Raw genomic sequence first — 17,872 nt, forward strand, 5'->3', positions numbered from 1 at the left:
TAAATATTGTATATGTGGATCAATGTGAATTTAAGAAATGAAGACGCATTCCATGTCTGATCTTTTTTTTACTTTTATATGTAACATTTCTCTACAAAAATTAAAATCATCACTTAAAGCTGCTAGTCAAATATTTATTTGATGAATATTTAATATTATATATGTGGATCAGTGTGTATGTAAGAAATAAAGACATTTCATGTCTATTTTTTTTGTGCAAAAATCTCTACAAAAATCTGAAGAACCCATTATCACTTTCTTTCTTTACTGGGTTTATCACAGAGAAACCAGCACCCAAGAAACGACGGAAAGTGTTCTGCCAGATCACCCAGCACCTGCTAGAAAACCACGAGATGTGGAAGAAGGTCATTGCCGAAGAGTCCCAAAGCCAGACAGAAGGGGAGGAGTCCACATGTCTCACTAACACCCCTGAGCCAATCCTAGCCATCGATGAGGAGGAGGAGGAGCCAGGGAGCAAGGAGGAGCCAACAGACGAGCAGGAGGAGGAGCTAACGGAGGAGGAGGCGGAGAGTCCTGTACCTGACGAGACACATGAAACGGAGGAAACAGATGGCGAGACTGTAGAGGAAACGGACGAGACTGCGAAGACTGTAGAAGACGACGTGGAGCTAAAACAAGAGGAAGATGAGAAAGAAGATCCAGAATGAATAACTTGCCATTTTTAGACGTCGTCTAAAAGCTTTTTATTGGCAAGCGAGACTTCTAAGAAATGGTTGCCAGCACATCACTTAGACACAACACTGTAGATGCTTGGGGAACATGTGCCTAAAGGAAACAGGGTGGGACAGGGTGGTTCGGGATGAAGGGTTTGAGCAACAATGAGCAGGCGGCGAACTTTTGAGGTTTGATGCTAAAATTGGCCGGGACATCCAGGGGGTTTCCTATATTTTCTAGACTTCCGTTGGTCAGTTTTGCAAGTCCTTCTGGTGAAACCCTCTCCAGCTGCACCTTAACCCCCACAGCTACGACAGGGGTCCCAATGAACTGCGGTGACACAAGTTTTGCAGGCTCAACGAGCATTTCCGCGGAGATCGGCGTCAAAGTCGGGAACGAGAAACCAATCCACCGTGACTCCTATTGTCGAAAGCAAACGCTCCAGACACTGCATGCGTTTGTGAAAAGATACACTTGTGTGTTTGCGTGTCTGTCCTGCCATTGCTCTTTCTTTTTCCTTTCCAGAGCATCACTATAGCAAGCGCTTGCGCCATTGTCTCATTGTCCGGAGGCGTCGAGCCGAATGCCTGTCATTCTCTTCCCTCACCGTTTTCCCGCGGCATTCCACGAACTGAGATTTTACGTTTCTCAGGATCAGACTGTTTTGGGATAACTGTACAAGGAGTCATTGGTTTTTACAGACTTTCTTGCAACTTTCTAATCTTTTGGATCTTGATTTGTGGACAAAGGGTATCTTTAGTTGTTTTTTAAACTGTAACTTCTATAAAACGCCAATGGCCTTTTAGCCCAATCGTCGTTTTACCAGGTGATTTGATATATATATATATATATATATATACACGTGCATACGGCGTGCAATAGTACATCACGTCATCCCTAGTCATCAAACTTTGTACCGTCCGAAACTACATGCTCCCTCCTTCTTTTGTTTTTGCATTTAAGCAAAGTTTTGAGAGCCGAGTAAACTGCTCTAGCAAGTTTGGCTGATCAAAGGCGCAAACTGGGACGAGGGGAAGGCCTCAGGCTCCCGCATTCCCCCGCAGTCGCATGTTTTGCCTCCGAACAAGGCTGTGGTTATGTTTCACAGTCGTCTCACGCAGCCGTCGCGGTCATGCAGGCAGGCGTGTGAGCGACTGCGAGCTCCTCAGCCCAAGGGATGAAACAGCGAATGCCGTCCCTCTCACATGAGACCATGTGGCGCACATGAGATACGCACACCGGTCGACACGGCTGTCCGCGCTCGCCTTTGATGTGCCGAAAGAGGCAGATTGCTCACGACGGCGAGATGAAACACTTCTGCGGGCTTAATCACCTCGGGTCCGATGTCTAATCGGACGCCTTCAGTGGCTTTGAAGGAGAGCCAATTAAAAACGCCTAGGTAGGACGAGACGGTCACGTGCTCATCTTTGAAATGTCCCCTTCGATCGCAATGCAGTGTAAGCCTTAATATAATCAGGCAACGTGGTGCAATGTAGTCCGGCGAATTATTTAAGCAATACCGACCCTACGTGTACAGCAGATTGGTAGCGTTTCCAATTGCACTTTCTTTTGGTTGCTGTGTAGATCTCACACAGCTCAAGTGTGTGTGTGCCAAATACGACTTCAAATCCATTCTCCCCAAAGTATGAAACCCCATCAGGAGCGTGGAAAGGCCGTGTGTGCTTGCGACGCAGTATGAGTGCTTTTTATTTCTACGTGGCCCCATTTTCAGAGGGAATATTATATTTGTGCATTAGGCCGTAGATTTGTAACCCCAGGCTGGAGATATTAACCCTTTGGTGCATGAGTTATTAAATCACAGTTTTAATAATTATTACCTTTTTAAAACAAAAATATATGAATTCCCAGTCTAATAGCGCATTCTGAGTGCATTACTGCCCACTGCAATAAAAGGTGGTAGTTGTTATGTGGTGCATCGCTTTTGTTTGCCATATTGAATTTAGGTTGCCATAGTAAGTGTATAAAAAGGATTGTTTAAATGGATCATAGATAAGGGTCAAAAGTTATCTAAGTAACTTAAAAATGACACCATCATGCATCAGTGTTAAATTAGACAGTTAACCTTACAAAATTTTGAGGAATAAAATCACCCTAAAATACACTGTTAAATTCAACTAAATACATCAGGCCAGAGATGTCAACCCTTTGGTGCATGAATTATTAAATCACAAATAAAAAAAGTCTTAATATTTTTATTACCTTTTTTTTTTTTTTTAAACAAAAACTTATTCATTCCAATTTTTTCCCTCAAAATAATGCATTTGGATAGTGTTACTCTCCACTCTAATAAAAGATGCGGTGCATCACTTTTTGAATTTATGTTGTCATAATAAGCATGTAAAAAGGATTGTCGCATTGAATTATGGATAACATCGAAGGTTATGGCCTTTAAAATGCCTTTTAAAGATCTGTACACTGTAGTGGACATCATGCATCAAAGTGTTAAATTATACAGTTGTCTTAGCTTTATCATAACCTACAATCAAATCCTGAGGAATAAAAACATTATTAAATCACTATACCCTAGGGCAGACATAATAAACCCTTGGTGCATGAATTACTAAAATACAAACAGAACAGAAATAAAAATAGTCTTATTATTACTTCTTTAAAACAAAAATATATTACTTTCTAAATAATACAATGAGAGTGTTACTGACCACTGCAATAAAAGATATAACAAAAGGTAACTGTGATGTGGTGCATCACTTTTGTTTGCTATTTTGAATTTATGTTGCCATAATAAAACAGAATATAACAGGATTGTTGCAATGAATTATAGATAAGGGTCAGAGGTTATCACCTTAAAATGGCTTTTAAAGATTTGTCCACTGTAGTGGACATCATGCATTAAAGTGTTAAACTACACAGGTGTCTTCACTGTGTATTTCCCAAAACAAAATCAACTTAAAATATATAACCTACAATCAAGTCCCAAAGAATAAAATCTTCCCAAATGCATTATTAAATCAATATACCCCAGGACAGAGATATTAACCCTTTTGGTGCATTAATTACTAAAAACTTTTTATTACCTATTATATTTTTAAGTAAAATATATTATTTTCTTCTTTTCAAAATAGTACTTTTTATGTGATGCATCACTTTTGTTTGCTTTTTTGAATTGTAAAGATATATAAGCATTATTGCAACAAATTACGAATAAGGGTCAAAGGTTATCACCTTAAAATGGCTTTTAAAGATCTGTCCACCTTTGTGGACATCATGCATCAAAGTGTTAACTTACATAATTGTTTTTGCTGTATATTTCCCAAAACAAAATTATCTTATCATAACCTACAATCAAATCCTGAGGAATAAAATCCCTCTAAATACATGATTAAATTCCGCTAAATAAATCAGCACATGCCAGGCCAGAGATATTAACCCTTTGGTGCATTAATTACTAAAATCACAAATAAATTCCCTTTTTATCTCCAAAATAATGTATTTTGAGAGTGTTACTGACAGTTGCAATAAACATATAAAACACAGAACATGATTGTTGCAATGAATTATGGATAAGGGTCAAAGGTTATCAGCTTAAAAAATGGCTTTTAAAGATCTGTCCACTGTAGTGGACATCATGCATCAAAGTGTTAACTTGTTAATATAATAGTTTTTGCTGTATATTTCCCAAAATAATATCATAACCTACAATCGAATTCTGAGGAATAAAATGCCTCTAAATACATTATATGTGACATTATGGAAGAATCTATTATGCAATTAAGCTCCGCCCCAGATTACTTTCAGTCTGTTTGAGAAATTTATGTCATTACCTAGCGATTAGCAGTGGGGACACGTGGCGATGAGGACTGGGAAGGACCTTACTGCGAGTCTTTGACTATCAAAGGTCATTGATATCGATGTCTCAAAGTGTTTCACACCCCGGTGCCCAGATTTGCCTCCACCCAGACAGTATTCAGAGAGACTTGACAAAAAAAAACTGTGGAATTAGCCAGCGAATCCTACACATCTGATGCGCTCGTGCGTGTGCTGCATGATTGCGTGCGTGTTGGCATGGCAGCATGCGTCCCTGTCCTCCACCGTGCCTCCCGTCGCTTGGGTTTCAGCTCTGAGGTGGCTCTGATTCCAAATTCTCGAGAAACCGGTTTAGATAATGGCATTTTCACTAAACACGTAGCAGAGTGAAGCAACAGTCTGATACCTGCGCAGGTATTCCAGAAATGTGTGTGTAAAAGTAGTCTGATGAGCTGGGTTCATCCTTCCAGATCTTTTTGACTGACGGCAGGCGGTTTGACTAGCACGTCAGGTTCACCGGATGTCGACACGAGAGACATAAAGAGGTTACACGTCACACGAGAAGCTGATCTTTTGATATTTTTCCTTTGCATTTCTCCTGTCCAATGCTCGTTCCTTCATCTTCAGCTGTACGCGTCAGATAACAGTGTCCACTCGTTTCGTTCACCTTGAGAACCAAACAAGCTTTACACCTCTCTGAGAAAGAGAAATGAGACTTGTACTTTTTTTATATAGTCGGCACTTCACTGACAAAATAATTATTTTTCTTCTCACTTGTATCTTGCACTTAACACATGTAGCAATACCTATAGAAAGGGGAACTGTGTAAAATCACCAGTATTCGTAAAGTGAAATATTCATTTTATCGCTGATTGTTGTTCCATTTTGTACAAAACGATATTGTGTACAGGTTAAAAATGAAACGAAACAAAAACAAAGCCAAAAAAGGGACGAAAAAGATGAAGACGACAACAGAAGTCTTTTAGATAAACATTATTTATTTTTACTGTTTTGTAATTTAGACACTATACTGTAGCTCCTCTATTGCCAGACTTACTGGAAGTGCCTCTTGGTATAATGTAACATACAGAAAATATATATTGAGATTATTAGAACCTGTCACAAGCTGAACATTGTGGATGTTGTAATGTGAATACAGTTTAATAATACGAGTGAAATACTGTGGTATTGAATGTCTCTGTGTTATTCATTATTCGCTTCATTGATTTTCACTCCTCATTCCAGACTTAATCATCCGAAGGTTTTCAACCAAACAAGCTCAAGACAAAGGGTAAAATGTCAAATATTCACAGTTGTGCAGGTGTTTTTGTCTTAAAAATGGCTCCCGTCTCGATCGAAGTCAAGGTAAGATCCCACAGGTCTAATTGCTTGATATTAAAGAAATAGTTCACTCAGAAATGAACTTTTGCAAATAACAAAACACAGATGAGTTCAGCAGGTTTGGAGAAATGTAGCATTACATCACTTGTGCACCAACGGATCCTCTGCAGTGAATGGGTGCTGTCAGAATGAGAGTCCAAACAGCTGATAAAAATAATTAAAAATCCATTCCCTGTTGTTTCTTGCATCAAAATCCATCCACCTATCTGTTTTTTTTTTTTTTTAACGCTGCTTCATCTGTGCATATTTCTCTCCTGATTCAAATGAGACGACTTTTCACTGCAGAAACTGATGCTTTTTGATAAAGGACTCATATTTAAGCTGGAAAAAATGGACCGGAGTGATGTGGTTTACTGGTTATTGAGAGGTTTTTAGCATCTGTTTGGACTCTCATTCTGACGGCACCCATTCACTCCAGAGCATCTGCTTTCTCCAAATCTGTTCTGCAAAAAATATGCACTCGACAACTTCACCAAGCTCATTTAAATCACGTTAAGTTCTGTACTTAGCTTCAGCGTTGATCTATGCTTACCGTGCTTGCCAACTTGATGTCGAAGCATTTCAATGAAGAACAGAGTTCGGCGAATTAGTTGGTGTTCAGCATGAAGTATTATAGCTGTTTGGCACATTGTTTGCTTGCGTTCTCAAAGAACATAGAAAAAGGACACTTATATAAGTGGATTATGAACAGGGCTTGAGGGACGTGTTGCTTTGAACTCATTAGTAGCGGATTTGTCTAAAACCATAGACTTTTTTTATGCTGACAGCCACAATGTTCTGAATCAGCCCTCTAAACGTCAGCTTTTTAGACGTACAATGAGATTAATCCTGTCTCTGGCATCCATGTGTTTCTTAGAGCTTGAGGTATGTGTAATTCACACTTGCACATCTCACTTCATTGTACAGAAGTCAAGGACATGGCAACCTGCAGCTCACCCCATATGTCTTAAGGAATCAAAGGTCTTGACCTAATCTTGTCACTGCTTTATTCTCTGAACAATTAACACAATTTGCAATGCGATGTACAGAAAGGCTACGGTAACGTGGGCGATTATTGTGGCAATTGGATCTTTTCACTACTAGAGAAAATTGGCAAGGCCAAAGGATTGTGTCAGGGGATGCAGGAACTGATAAATGTAACGTTATATCTTAAATGCAATGTAAGTCATTTAGGATAAAAAGCATCTGCTGTATGTATAAATGTTAATTCTATTCTCTTATCTATGCAATTTACTACATTTTTAAAAAATCCCAAACGTGTATAGAGGGGTTTAAAAATTCAATACTAAATTTTCATTACACATTATATTATAAGCATAATTATTTCAGAGTAATAAATTAAGCTAAGAATTAAAGCTGAGATTTTGAGGTTAAGATTAATAAATGTGTAGATTTTAAATAATAATAATAATAATAATAATAATAACAATGAAATTATAATAACGATTTATAATTTCAGTTGTCGGGTCGAATATCGCGGGAAACGCTACTTTTTTCGCGTCCTTCGACTGTGCGCGGTTACGTCACGTCCGTAAACAAGCGGTGCGTCGAAAGGTACGTTAGTAATTCCGACCGTTTGTAGATATCAGTAATAAGCAACCTTATTAACACAAATGCTCGTTTAGGAGCGCAAACAATTGTTCAAACAAATAAACCTCCTTTAGAAAACAGCACAGTACACGCAAAAAGCGGAAATAATCACAAATAATGCGATTCGTATGAACATCGCGCCGCTTTTCAGAGATGACGATAACTTCAGGGGATTTTGAACCAACTCAGAGATGGCCTTTTTCCTGCTCAACAGGTAAGATATCTAACTTTTGTAACGCTATTTATTCTGTAACACTTGTTTTCAGTGAGTTAAAACAATAATAAAGCCTTACCTGCTCAAAAAACATTAATTAGGCCTTCCCATTTACGAGCGTGAAATGATATTCATCCGCGCTAAAGAGGTCAGCCGAAGCCCAGACTGAATGAGCAAAATAATGTTCTTCCGCGAGTAACTTAATACGTACGTCCGCGAGGAATTCTTACCATTTGTGCATATTTATTCTTTATTTTATAATCATTTTTATTTTAAACTTTCCAAAAAGTTATAAGTTCAAAATAACTAGATGACAAATCGTCCCCTTCACATGACGTGAGCCTAGTGCCAGAGGTCTGTGTTGTGTGTCATTCCTTTAACTTCTCCTGATCCAGTTTAAGCCGTTTTCATCCTCTGATCCTAACTTGAGTGTCTGGAAGGTTAATTGCAGTGGGAACTGAGCTGACTGTGTGCTGGTCAGGAGGAGCGTCGCTCACATCTTCTGACCGGTGCAAGAAATCTTAAGCACTTTTACTAATTGGAGCACCTGCTTAATCCACCTCCAGATCCAGACTCCAGATCAATAAAGGAGTCGGTCCTTCGGTTGGAGCGTGTAGCTGTGACAGAGTGCGTCACTGATGGACCAAAAACTGTGGGAACGACCCCTTATGACCTCAATGTGAGCCTTTCATAAGCAAACTCCACTCACTTTTTACAGACACTGTAAAAACCTGGTTTAACGTATCATGTTAGGTTTATTACAACAGCGAAAATGTTAAAATTTTTTAGTGTTAGAAATAGTTTTTTTTTCTGTTCGAAACATTAAAACATGCAAACATTAAGTACTACTCATATTAATATTTTGAATTGGCTTTTATTATTTTTTATTTATTAATTATTATTATTATTATTTTGATCATTTTAATTTATGTGCTTTTATCATCTTTTTTTTCTTTATTTAAATATACTAATATTTAGGCTTAATTCATTTTTATTTCAGTGTTAGTTTTAGTTTTCATCAAGTTTTACTTTTATTTATTTTCAGTAATTTTAGAGCTTCATCTTAATTCAGTAAGTTGCCAACAAGACAACATTTCAAATTTTTATTTAGTGTTTCATCTAATATTTTTATTTTATCTACTATAAAAAAAAGTATTCATATTTTAAATTAGCTTTTGTTTTTTATTTATTTTCCATTTTAATTTTAATCAAACCTTTTTGAAATGTTGTGTTTTTGTCATTTTTATTATTTTCTTTAAATATATATTAATAATTAGGTTTTATTTCAGTTTTAGTTCAGTTTTTTGTTGTATTTATCTATTCAATTGTTTTTATTTTATTTATTTATTTTTGCTTTTATTTGGTGCCAATTTTATTTGTTTCTAGTTGGTAATTTTACTGGTTCAATTTTAGTTGTTTGCTAGATGATCTGTATTTATTTTATTTCAGCAATCAGAAAAAATGTTTTTTACTAGTTTTAGTTAACGATAATAACTTTGCACAGTTGTAGATTGTAGTGTGTAATATTTAACGTTTCTATATGTTTAGTTCATTCCCTGTAAGGATGGCCATAACGTGATTCATCAATGTTCTTCTTGAGGTACAGGTAAGACTTTCAAAATCATTGAATCACACTGTTTATATATTAAATAACCAGAGGGAAGATAATATCGAGCTGTCTTTAATTGGTATAAATAATGACGATTATTTGAGCGTTCCAGACATGGGTAATGTTCACTAGGAAGTCATATTTCCTTCCAGTTCACCGTCAGCAATCCCTCTGGCATTTCTGTGAACGTGAATGTCAAACGAAACCGTTTCTGACAGATATGCCGTGCATGAATTACTCAGCAACAGCTAACTTAATTGGCATTAGTTCAAGATCCAAAATCTGAATTCAGGCGTGAACTTCAGTTATAGGAAAATAAGCATTTAGCAAACCAAACACTTTGTGTAGACAAATGAAATTATATAAGTGATCAAGATCATAGAGGGAAAGATGTGTGTAGTGAAGTAGTTGTAGTAAAGCTCATGAGACTGGAAGAGGTTTCAGAGAGGATTCTCTAAAGCCGTAGGCCTCCATTACTTCATAGTCAGGCAGATTTACAAATTAAACGCACAAATTCAGCAGCGCTGCCATTATCCCTAGGAGTGCTCGTCCTGCATGATCAGACTCCTCAAAAACGTTTGCTATAAACGTCATGCTAAACCATCTATATAGATTAAAAATAAAGGTTCTTCCGTGATTCTTTGCAGCATAATATCTCAGATTTTTTGGAAAATGGTTATGGAAATTTTTTTAATGTTTTATTATGTTATACGTTCTTCAGATCAGTGTAATGCTCGTATGGGTTCCTTAAGATCCGTAGAAATTAAATGGGTTCTAACCTTTATTTTTAAGAGTGACATGGATAGTTTATAGATGTGGACAAACTTTTAGTTTTTTAGATCAAGGGTGGCAAACTCTGGTCCTGGAGAGCCGCAGCCCTGCAGAGTTCAGCTCCAACCCTAATAAGATCTCACCTGCCTGTAGCTTTCTCAGAACCCTTCAGACCTTGATTAGCTTGTTCAGGTGTGTTTGATTAGGGTTAAAACAAAACTCTGCAGGGCTGCGGCTCTCCAGGCTCACACTTGATTTAGGTTAAAAGTACACCGTCAAAGGGAAAAAAAAAAAAAGTGTTTGGTCATTATATTGGGCTTACTCACCATGTCATAAGTATTAATAATTATTATAATTATTATTAATATTATAGAAAAAATCCCCTTTTCTTAACTTGTTCTTATATTTTATATATTGTTATTATATATATATATATATATATATATATATATATATATATATATATATAATTTAATATTTATATTTTATTTAATAATAATTTAATATAGACTAGTTTGTAGACTGGTAGACTAGTTTTTACTCACTATAGACGTTTTAATTTTCACATTAAATTAATAAAACTTTGGGTAAATTTGTACTTTTTGGGGGGATTTTTTTCGATCCACCTTGTTGACCAGCCTACAAAAAATGCTTATATTATTACCAAATCTTGGATTCAATCTTTTTGCCAACTTGATTGATCATAGGCAAAATTATCCACAAAAAAAGACAACTTTTACTCATTGAACAGTTGTATAGTCTTTTTCCTAACATCAAAATAGGTACAGGATTTTCAGTGAGTGAATATAAGTGAATATTAATCATAATATATGATATGCAAACCATGTTCATTTACCGTTTTTCTTTAAAATTGTGAGCACTGTGTTTTGCGATCATTTATGAAGCTCTTATTCAAACCACACAGGGTTTTCATATAGACTTGCATTAGAAAAAAAAAAAAGCAAATCTTGTTTTAATGTAGCAACAGTTGCTACACTAGGATTGGTCAGTGGTCTTTTAAGGCAGGGCTTAGCGAAGGGTCAGCGGATGATCTCATTTTGCAATGCTTTGATTTCTCATCAGTCCGTTTCTCAATTGCAGATTAGGAATGTATATCATGCACTCAGCTCTTACACAACCCAATGTATTCGCCTTGACATAAAATGTAGGTTTTCCAATCTCTTTTTCTGGGGGAGTGAGAAAGGCTTGTGCTGATTACAAATAATGAGTCACAGCACTGAACGGTACACCCTCTCCATCAAGGTCGTTAGGAGCGTAAGTGATGCATAAAACAGCCTCCTGAGCATGTACTGCAGGTGACATGGGAGGAGCAGGAACTTCCTGAAAATACACATTAATCACAGATTATTTTTAGTTCTTGTCAGAGGCGTTTCTAATATCAGTAGTGATACTGTACTTTAAGTAACTTTTTTATATATAAGTGGATGAAGTATAAAGTCATTCACAAGCTGCATGCTTAATAACGAGCTGATTTATTGACACAATAGAAGACATTTGCAAGAAATATCCACCTCTTTCAGTACACTGTTTGTTTTCTGTCTCATAAAATATCCTATTACTATTCTTAGTCTGAGAAACTGTGTCATTGTTCAGATACTGTTATGGTTTTATTAATATTTTGAGTACGTTTTAATTTTTACCATTTTAGTTTTAGCTAAAGTTATAGTAATTTTGCTGTGTTTTTTGTCAATTTTAGTTATTTTTGTTTTTTATGTATATGCCATTTTAGTTTTATTTCAGTTTTAGCTATTTTAGTACATCAAAATGTTTTCTTTTAATTAACATTTATTTTTATTTCAAATACAACTAAATGTTTTAAATTTTAGTTGCAGTTTTAGTCTAGTCATGTTCAATGATGTGAAACATTATGGTATTAAATGCACTGCCCACCTACTTCACATTCATAATTGATTGCTGTTACAAATAGAAAATTAAAATGTATTACAGAGTTAGTCTTTTCAAGACAGACACTTCTGAGGGAGAAATTATGATACAAAATCCTAGACCTTTTACATTGAATATTATTTTTGTAATTATTTCTGAGCAAGACAGTATTCCTCAAAAATAATAGATTTTTAATATAAGCAATATTATTATATTAATTATGTATTATATATTTTATTGTGATTAATTAATGAATATTATTATTAAAATGTCATTAAATTATTGAAATGTTAATATCATTTTATTAAATAAATATTATATATTTTATTATATTATTAAATAAATATTATATGCAAACCCGTTTGATTAATTAAAGAGATTGCTAGTTGTGGTTCTGATTCTGAAACACACACATGACTTGATTCCTGAAATATTATTGGACAAAAAAAAACATGATTTGTAATATTTTATTTGGAAACAGCTGCATTTCACAGTAATAATAACTGTAGGCAAATATCCACCCAATCCATGTTTTCTGTCTTATATAATATCCCGGCATGACAAAAAGGTGCAAATGATTCAGTGTGTGAATGAACTGTCCAAATGAATCAAACTGAATCACAAACAAATTCAGACCTTTTTGCAAACCCGTTGACTGATTAGAGTGATTCATTCATGAATTTAGCATCTGATTCTAAACAGCTGATACAAAACACAACTTTTGCTGAAATATTATTAGAGAAAATGATTCCCAGGTTGCCACACAAGGGTTTACGAGTAATATTTCACAGCAATAAGAGTCCAGCGATGCCTCTGTTGTTTGATTCTTTGGTTTCACAGACAAAAAAAGGTACAAGATCAGTCTGACTTTATGTGCATATCTTCTGTGCATGCAAATACTTTCCTTTGTATCTGGTTATGACGTCACACGTGGCCCTCAAACGTAAGCGGTGGTACACTATATCTCTACAGTATGCACACAATCAGTTCAAGGACTTGAGGAGATGTTGTGTTGTGCATGAAGTCAAGTCATATTTGCAGCTAAAGCATTTGTTTCTTATCTTCTCTTTAGTTGAGATTGCACAAATATAACGTCAAAGAAACCCACTGAGTTTCCTGTGATGCTAGAATTAAATCAGGACAATTAACATGTTATTCATATTCTCAGCTGTAATTATTCTAACGTCATAGATTATCCTGTGCTTGTTTTGTCATGTTACTGTAAGCGCGCTAACCTGGTTATAAAGCACCATGCCAAGAAAACGGAGTTGAAGTAGTCGTTTGTTCGACAGGCCACTGCAACAGGCGAGAATGGATTAGCCAAATCCTATTAGAAATACCAGGCCAAGAATTCTGCCGTACTCCCGAAACCGTCTCAAACCACCGTAAACCACAAACAGATTACTAACGCCCGAAATCAGTCAAAGCTAAGCGGCAAAAAACTGTAAGGCGACTGCAGTTTGTGTGGTGTCTGTGTAAAGTGAATCCTGAATCGAGTGCTGACGTGGATTTGTCTTATTTTAGCTCAGTTATACTCCTGACACATATATTAAACAGCACGCATATCAGTTACACGGCATGAGTCATTCACTGAAATTACTGAAGGAGAAATGACAAACCAGATCAGAGAACTTGATTGGATCGTTCTGTCTAGTACAGATGGAGAAAATGAAAACACTTGCTTAGAGCTCTCTTCCGTCTGTCTATGGATAAATAACACTATTGTTTGACTTCCTATACTAAGATTCTTTACATTTGAAAGTCTACAGTTGTATGTGATTACACTTTGAATATAATTAATTTTATAGACAGCAAACAAAAACTGGCTCTGAAACAATTTTCACCCAGAAACAGCAAGTGAATTAAACAAACAATTAAACAGAAATTGCAAAAATTGTGAAGTAAAAAAACTGAAATAGTATATATATATATATTTTTTTTTTTTTTTATGAAACATTTTATTTTATTTTACCTTGAATTACTGGCTGATGAGAAGAACAAGCATTTTAATATAGTGTATACATAAATGTCTACTGTGTATGTGTGTGTGTATATATATATATATATATATATATATATATAATATTATAGAGGTGTAATGCATGTTTGTTTATAATTTATAAACATTCCCATGTTTCCCATTTCTTGATAATTTAAATACGCAGTGCATTTTCATTTTCTATGTACGCATTAAAATATAATAAATAAATAAATAAATCTGGAGTAGAAAAACTGAAGTATAAATATAAAGCATAATGTTAGTATATATTTTTTAATTATTGTATTTTATTTTATTTTTTAATTGCCCTAAATTACTGGCTGGTGAACAAGCAGTTTTTATTATGTTTTATATATATATATATATATATATATATATATATAAATAATATTTCCGCCTATATTTTAACAGCATACTTGCACAGATTAGATCGACTACATATACATTTAGAGTCTGTTTATGTATTAAAAAAAATGCATTGTTTGCGCACATGCTTAATGCATGTTTGTTTATATTTAATTTATAAAAAGCTTTATTTCTTGAGCATTTAAATATGCAATGCATTTTCATTTTCTATTTACAGCACTTATCAATTATGAACATGAAGCAGGCGGGCAGTGCATTTAATACCATAATGCTCCACGTGATTACATTCGCCGTTATCTTGTATTTTAAATCAGAAATACACATCAGAGAGACACTGGGTCCATTAATGGCTTTATCCTTTGGGTGCTTTTGAGTCTACATGGACAAGCCACGTATCTGCAGGAGCAGGATGTGTATAATCCACAGTCAGAAGGTTATAACAACTGCCATATTATGGCTTGGTCATCTCCATGGAAACAAGGCAATGTGCATTGTCTCTCCTCTATCCACCCTTTCCTGAAAACATGTTATATGAGGACTCCACATTGGCTATAAGACTGAATAAATAACATACCATTAAAAGAAACAACTGTTTTTCTAAACAGCCAAGAAGTATGGCTGTAAATATTATGTGGCTAAAACAAAATCATCTGGCTGCGGATAAATACGATCTGTGTGAGTACACACATGTTTGGCCGACTGTTCTTTACAGAAATGTTTATCTTTGGATGTCCAGACGGTATAATTGATCTGGATGGGAGGATGGATAAATGCAGGTTGAACGGCCTTGAGGAACAACTGACTTTGCACCCACAGTTTGACATTTTGCTTTGGCGTTGAACGAGTCCGTCTGTCTCTCTCATTGACGTCACTTCTGATTTGCAGGCACGGTTTTCCTGAAAAGTGCTTTGAAACTCAACCAAGGCAGGTAAGTTATCTCTGTAACACAAACAAGTGGTTATGTTTAAGTTCATGTTATTTAAACCTGACTGGGGCTGAGCTTACTAACAAGGATCACTTCTTTTTTGGCAACCTGTTGCAACTAGTGTTAACATTTTGTGTCGGCACACAGATTAGATTTTAATGTATTATTGCCCATTAATCATGTTATATTAAAATGGACTTTATGTTCAGGATCTCAGAGACCTTGTAATAAAATAATTACTTTTTTAATAATTAATAAATTAAAAATGTTTATTAAAAATAATACCTTTAAAAATAAAATAAAAAAATTAAAAATAGTTTAATTAAATATTTGCATGTGTTTAATGATATAATGAACATAATGAAATGCAATTTTTACAAATATTATTAAAGATCAGTCATGTTCTGTTACAGTGGTCTTTATGTTCAGGGTCTCGGAGACCTTGTGTTAAAATAATAAAAAATGTAATTTAATAATGTTTATTCAAAATGTAAAGAATAATAATTGGAAAAATGTATTTTGTATGTTAATAATTGTATTCATATTTTTAAAAAATGTTAGTAAATATAATTTTTATCATTTTTAATAAAGTAAATATAACTTTAATAAATAATAAAATAACTTAATTTCAAAAAAGGCTTAATCTAATTTTTGCATGTTTTTAATGTTCCTCTGACATAATGTAAACAAATTTTCATTTTTACAAATATTAAAATGCTCTTTATATGTTCAGGGTTTCAGAGACCTTGTGTTAAAGTAGTTTAAAATGTAATTTGATACGTTAAAAATATTTAATAATAATAGTAATAATTATAAATAATAATATTAATTCTTATAATAATGTTACTCTAATAATATATTAATATAATTAAGTTAATCAATTTAATAATTATAAAAAAGTAAATAAAAAATTATATAATTACAAAAATTATGAATTAAAAATTACAATAATCATAAAAAAATAATAGTCTAATATATATATATATATATATATATATATATATATATATATATATATATATATATTGAAATACTAAAGTTAATAAATTCAATAATTAAATATAAAATAATAAAAGCCTTTTCAGATCAGTCTTGTTCTATTAAAATTGACTGTTTAGGGTCTTAGAGACCTCAAAAATTGTATATAATGATAATATATGTAATGATAAAATAATTTTTAAATGAATTTGATATGTTAGCAATTATAATAATGCATAATGAATAAAATAATTTTTAAAAAATGCTTGATGTTTTTTTAATGTTCTTCTGACATACTGTAGTAAACCCCCATTTTACAGATATTATTAAAGATTTAAGGAAAATTATGAATTGAAATGATGTGAAGTATGTTTTTAAGCTTTGTAAAGTTCTCTCAGACCGTAAACAAAGGGCGAACTGCACCGTTTGTGTTTTTCAGCATGACTTTAATGTAAATCATGAGCGAATGTGGTTATATAAAAAAACTTTAATTCACAAGCATTATTGAATTATATAAGGCTGAACAGATCATTAGATGTCACGTCATGTATATTAGGAATTCGCAGTGGTCTGTACAGAAATATTTTCGCGTAAGTTCTGATAAAGTGGCAGCGTTTGATTAAAAGAGCGATGAAGCGCGCGTTTGACGCGTATGATGTGATCATCCAGAGCCCCTGTGCGCCCATCACGTGCTTCAGCTCAATTCATCCAGCAGCCGCTTCAAGCAGAAGAAACTATCTCACCTCTCAGGAAAGGCTCGTGAAAAACCTACAAGATTGACGTCAAAAAGATTAAACTACTCGGACACGTCGAGCTGAACGCAAAGGAATCGGATGTGAGTGGAAGTGTTGGGAAACACCTCCAGGACCAAGTGCCTTGCCTCGTCTCCGGCAGCCCGTGGGAAGTTTCTTTCCATGTGAAAAGCATCTGACACATATGATCTGCTCCGTACACACTCATTCTGGACCACCGGGGACACTTACATATCCATAGATTGTATAACAACCGCGAGGAGACGAGACCGGATCGCGTATTCGTGTGTGAACTGTGAGATTTGGTGAGTAAATCGCAGCTGTTCTTCTATATGCCAAGACAGACACAAGACATTTGACCTAATTCATCTCTTGCTTACAAATATATGGATATGCATTGCGCACTAGACATGACATGCTTAAAAATGGGTCTGGCGGTGCGCAAAGCTGCGTGCGTTTGCGTTAGAAGAGGAGAAAGCCAACATCTGCTCGTTAAAAGTAGGTCTGCATGTGGACTGCCGTGTGTCTGTGCTGTTTACTAGATGAGTTTGAACGAATCAGAGTTATGGTGCATCTTAATTACCGCGCCATTGACATATTCATTATTATAACAACCGTTTTATGGCGTGCTTTAATTATGCATGCTCATCTGTGTTCAGGAGACTAATGCGTTTTATTGCTAACGTTCAGCCTGTGCAGTGGATTTTATACATTCAACAGTCTGTAATATAGACAGGGTTTTTTTTCCCCCTCTCTGTGGTCACTCGTGGGTTCGGTGTGGATTCATATCAGCTGCTGGTTAATTAGACGCACTTGCGCACTGGTTGTCATGACCACTCATCCACATCAATTCACCAGACTACGGACTGTTTACCTTCATGCGTCTGATGTATATGTGAGC

General features: G+C 34.9%; 2 protein-coding genes across 5 annotated transcripts in view; both read left to right on the forward strand.

The window, feature by feature from the left end:
• Positions 1-5,649, forward strand: part of pde3a (phosphodiesterase 3A, cGMP-inhibited) — a 98,859-nt gene extending 93,210 nt beyond the window's left edge. For both annotated transcript variants that reach the window (XM_051107703.1, XM_051107704.1), the window contains one exon: positions 283-5,649. In XM_051107703.1, coding sequence (XP_050963660.1) covers positions 283-668 — 386 coding nt within the window. In that variant the 3' untranslated portion in view covers positions 669-5,649. The remainder of the gene's footprint in view (positions 1-282) is intronic.
• A 1,806-nt stretch (positions 5,650-7,455) lies between these two features.
• slco1c1 (solute carrier organic anion transporter family, member 1C1) overlaps positions 7,456-17,872 on the forward strand; it is a 40,134-nt gene continuing 29,717 nt past the window's right edge. The window contains exons 1-4 of one of the 3 annotated variants that reach the window (XM_051107707.1): positions 7,456-7,666; positions 8,233-8,345; positions 9,215-9,272; positions 15,202-15,244. The gene's annotated coding sequence lies outside the window, so the exon portion shown is untranslated. Of the gene's footprint in view, positions 7,667-8,232; positions 8,346-9,214; positions 9,273-15,201; positions 15,245-16,863; positions 17,277-17,341; positions 17,470-17,872 lie in introns of those variants that run through there. The other 2 variants (XM_051107706.1, XM_051107708.1) reach the window with 2 other exon arrangements.

Source organism: Labeo rohita, chromosome 4, assembly GCF_022985175.1.
Source record: "Labeo rohita strain BAU-BD-2019 chromosome 4, IGBB_LRoh.1.0, whole genome shotgun sequence".
NCBI classification, from domain to species: domain Eukaryota; kingdom Metazoa; phylum Chordata; class Actinopteri; order Cypriniformes; family Cyprinidae; genus Labeo; species Labeo rohita.